Source organism: Salmo trutta, chromosome 20 (genome assembly GCF_901001165.1).
Source record: "Salmo trutta chromosome 20, fSalTru1.1, whole genome shotgun sequence".
Lineage (NCBI taxonomy): Eukaryota > Metazoa > Chordata > Actinopteri > Salmoniformes > Salmonidae > Salmo > Salmo trutta.
In genome coordinates this window covers 54,602,492-54,605,839 of record NC_042976.1, presented here as the reverse complement: position 1 = coordinate 54,605,839, position 3,348 = coordinate 54,602,492, and the positions used below count along the sequence as shown (strand labels likewise).

Genomic DNA, 3,348 nt, shown 5'->3' with positions numbered 1-3,348 from the left:
CATCTTGGAGTTATTTGGACATAAATTATGAACTTTGTCGAAAGAAACCACATTTGTTGTGGACCTGGAATTCCTGGAAGTGCCTTCTGATGTAGATAATCAAAGGTAAGGAATTATTTACAATATTATTATTGATATTAGATGGTTACAAGATGGTGCTAACCTGTATATCCTAGCCTATTGTTCTTAGCTTAGCACCCCGTTTATTGCAAAGTGTGATTTCCCAGTAAAGTTATTTTGAAATCTGGCAATGCGGTAGCATTTACGAGATGTTAATCTATAATTCTTTGAATGACAATATTATAATTTACCAATGTTTTCGAATAGTAATTTTGTAAATTGTAACGCTGATTCACCGGAAGCATTTGAGGGAAAAAAAAATCTGAATTTCACCGCTACTGTAAAATGCTGTTTTTGGATATAAATATGAACTTGATATAACAAAAAATGCATGTATTGTATAACATAATGTCCTAGGAGTGTCATCTGATGGAGATTGTCAAAGGTTAGTGCATAATTTTAGCTGGTTATCTGCTTTTGGTGACGCCTGTCTTTGAATTGACAAAACATTACACACAGCTATTTTCAATGTACTCTCCTAACATAACCTAACTTTATGCTTTCGCCGTAAAGCCTCTTTGAAATTGGACAATGTGGTTGGATTTAGGAGATGTTTATCTTTCAAATGGTGAAAAATAGTTGATTGTTTGAGAAATTGAAATTATTAGATTCTTGCAGTTTTGAATTTCCCGGAATGGTCTCTTGACAATAAATCTCAATACCGGGATCAGGTCCCCAACAGGTTAATGCATAGTATGAAGCTGTGCTTTGGGTCATTGTCCTGTTGTAGGAGGAAATTGGCTCCAATTAAGCGCCGTCCACAGGGAATGGCATGGAGTGACATCCTTCCTTCTTCAAGATCCCTTTACCCTGTATACATCTCCAACTTTACCACCACCAAAGCACCCCAGACCATCACATTGCCTCCACCATGCTTGACAGATGGTGTCAAGCACTCCTCCAGCATATATTCATTTTTTCTGTAAAACTAATTGGATTTGCAAAAAGTCATCAACAGAAGGGTATTTTGTCTTGTTTTCCACAAACGTTTAACCTAAATCCAATGACATGGTGGCATTTGTTGTTGATTTTACATTGAATTCATGTTAGTTTAAATCAAAACTAAACTTTGAACTGACGTCTGTGCCCAGTGGGTCCTGTCTCCCCTAGTCTCACTATTGTCATAGAATGCAGTCATAGACTAGGCCTACTATAGGTCTATTGTTAACAGTCATCATTCAAATCAGCTGTCTACTCTCTCCTCCCACACCGACAAGCACAGCATTACATAAACAAACCGCTAGACTTTCTGTCTCATTATTATAGGGATTCCAGTCGGTGACAGTGACACAGAACTGCGCGTAAAGATGGCAATGACGGACACAGAGCAGGGGAGCTCTAATCGAGCCGAGTCTGGGTCCCCATTCTCTGAGATAATTGAACTGAATGTCGGGGGACAGGTGTATGTGACACGGCACATAACTTTGGTCGCCGTCCCAGACTCGCTCCTCTGGACCATGTTCAGCAAGAAGGCTCCAAAGGACCTGGCGCGAGATGGCAAAGGGCGCTACTTCTTGGACAGGGACGGTTTCTTGTTCCGTTATATTTTAGACTACCTGCGGGACCTCAACCTGGTGCTGCCTGATTATTTCCCCGAGAAAAGCCGGCTGCAGAGGGAGGCTGAGTTTTTCCAGCTGCGGGACCTGTCCAAGCGCCTGAGCCCCAGGATGAGCAAAGTGAACTCCATCAACGAGGAGATTTGCCAGAGCGACACCGAGGAGGGTGCGCTTCAGTGCGGCACCGGGTCCTCCGGCGTTGGCATGGAAACTTTGCGCATGATGACTGCAATGAGCAGCGCTCACTCCCAGTCTCTGGAGTCCAGAAAGTCGGGCTACATCACAATTGGATACAGGGGATCGTACACTATAGGGAGAGATATCCAAACCGATGCCAAGTTCAGGAGAGTGGCGCGCATCACGGTGTGCGGGAAAATTTCCCTTGCCAAAGAGGTGTTCGGGGACACTTTGAATGAGAGCAGGGACCCCGACCGGCCACCGGAGAGGTATACCTCCCGTTACTACCTGAAATTCAATTTCCTTGAGCAGGCGTTTGACAAGCTGACCGAGGTTGGCTTTCACATGGTGGCTTGTAGCTCCACGGGCACATGCGCCTACACCAGCAATGACCCAAACGAGGATAAAATCTGGACGAGTTATAACGAGTATGTGTTCTGTCGGGACTAAATTGTTAATATGGTCACCACCTGAGCCCACCCGCTGCCAACAGAAAATTACTGTTTTGTGTTTACTCGTGCAAATAGGCATCTCATAATTTCTTTACATATTTAATGGCAAATAGCCACAGTCTATAGGTCAATACACACTAACCTAGAATTCCGGATGTTATCATATGTTAATTTGCCTTGTGGAGATGGCTATTGAATTAATTCATTTAATGACATTTTACACACGCACATGTAACAGATGTCCCATGAAGACAAGAAGACAGGTCATACTTAATAATTCTCTTGAGTTGTGTTTTTAAAGAAAGGACTGTCCAGCCAGCGATCCCAGATTGGTGTTTATTCTGAAGATAGACACAAAGAAGCACATTAGATGTGCCGGACAACAATATGTTGATGGCTGTAGATTAGTGATTTGTCTTTTAGCATGAAAATAACTGTGAATTAGCAGGGACCATTACAATTAGGGCATGCTAGCTAACTTGCGCTTACAGCAATAACATACAAAAGCACACCCCAGGAAGCCCTCAACATCTAACAGGTAACACATACACACACACACACACACACACACATATATACACTAATTATACAAAACATTAAGGATACCTGCTCTTTCCATGACATAGACTGACCAGGTGAATCCAGGTGAAAGCTATGATCCCTTATTGATGTCACTTGTTAAATCCACTTCAATCAGTGTAGATGAAGGGGAGAAGACAGATTAAAGGATGTTTAAGCCTTGAGACAATTGAGACATGGATTGTGTATGTATGCCATTCAGAGGGTGAATGGGCAATACAAAATATTTAAGTGCCTTTGAATGGGGTATGGTAGTAGGTTCCAGGTGTCAAGAACTGCAACGCTGCTGGTTTTTCATGCTCAACAGTTTCTCATGTGTATCAAGAATGGTCCGCAACCCAAAGTACATCCAGCCAACTTGACACAACTGTGGGAAGCATTGGGCCAGCATCCCTGTGGAACGCTTTCGACATCTTGTAGAGTCCATGCCCCAATGAATTGAGGCTGTTCTGAGGGCAAAAGGG

The 3,348-nt window shown here is 42.9% G+C and overlaps 1 protein-coding gene across 1 annotated transcript; it reads left to right on the top strand.

Moving 5' to 3' along the window:
- Positions 1-1,370: 1,370 nt before the first annotated feature.
- Positions 1,371-2,837, top strand: kctd12.1 (potassium channel tetramerisation domain containing 12.1). The gene has a single exon (XM_029701932.1). The coding sequence runs from the start codon at positions 1,428-1,430 to the stop codon at positions 2,301-2,303; it is 876 nt and encodes a 291-aa protein (XP_029557792.1). The 5' UTR covers positions 1,371-1,427; the 3' UTR covers positions 2,304-2,837.
- Positions 2,838-3,348: the final 511 nt, after the last annotated feature.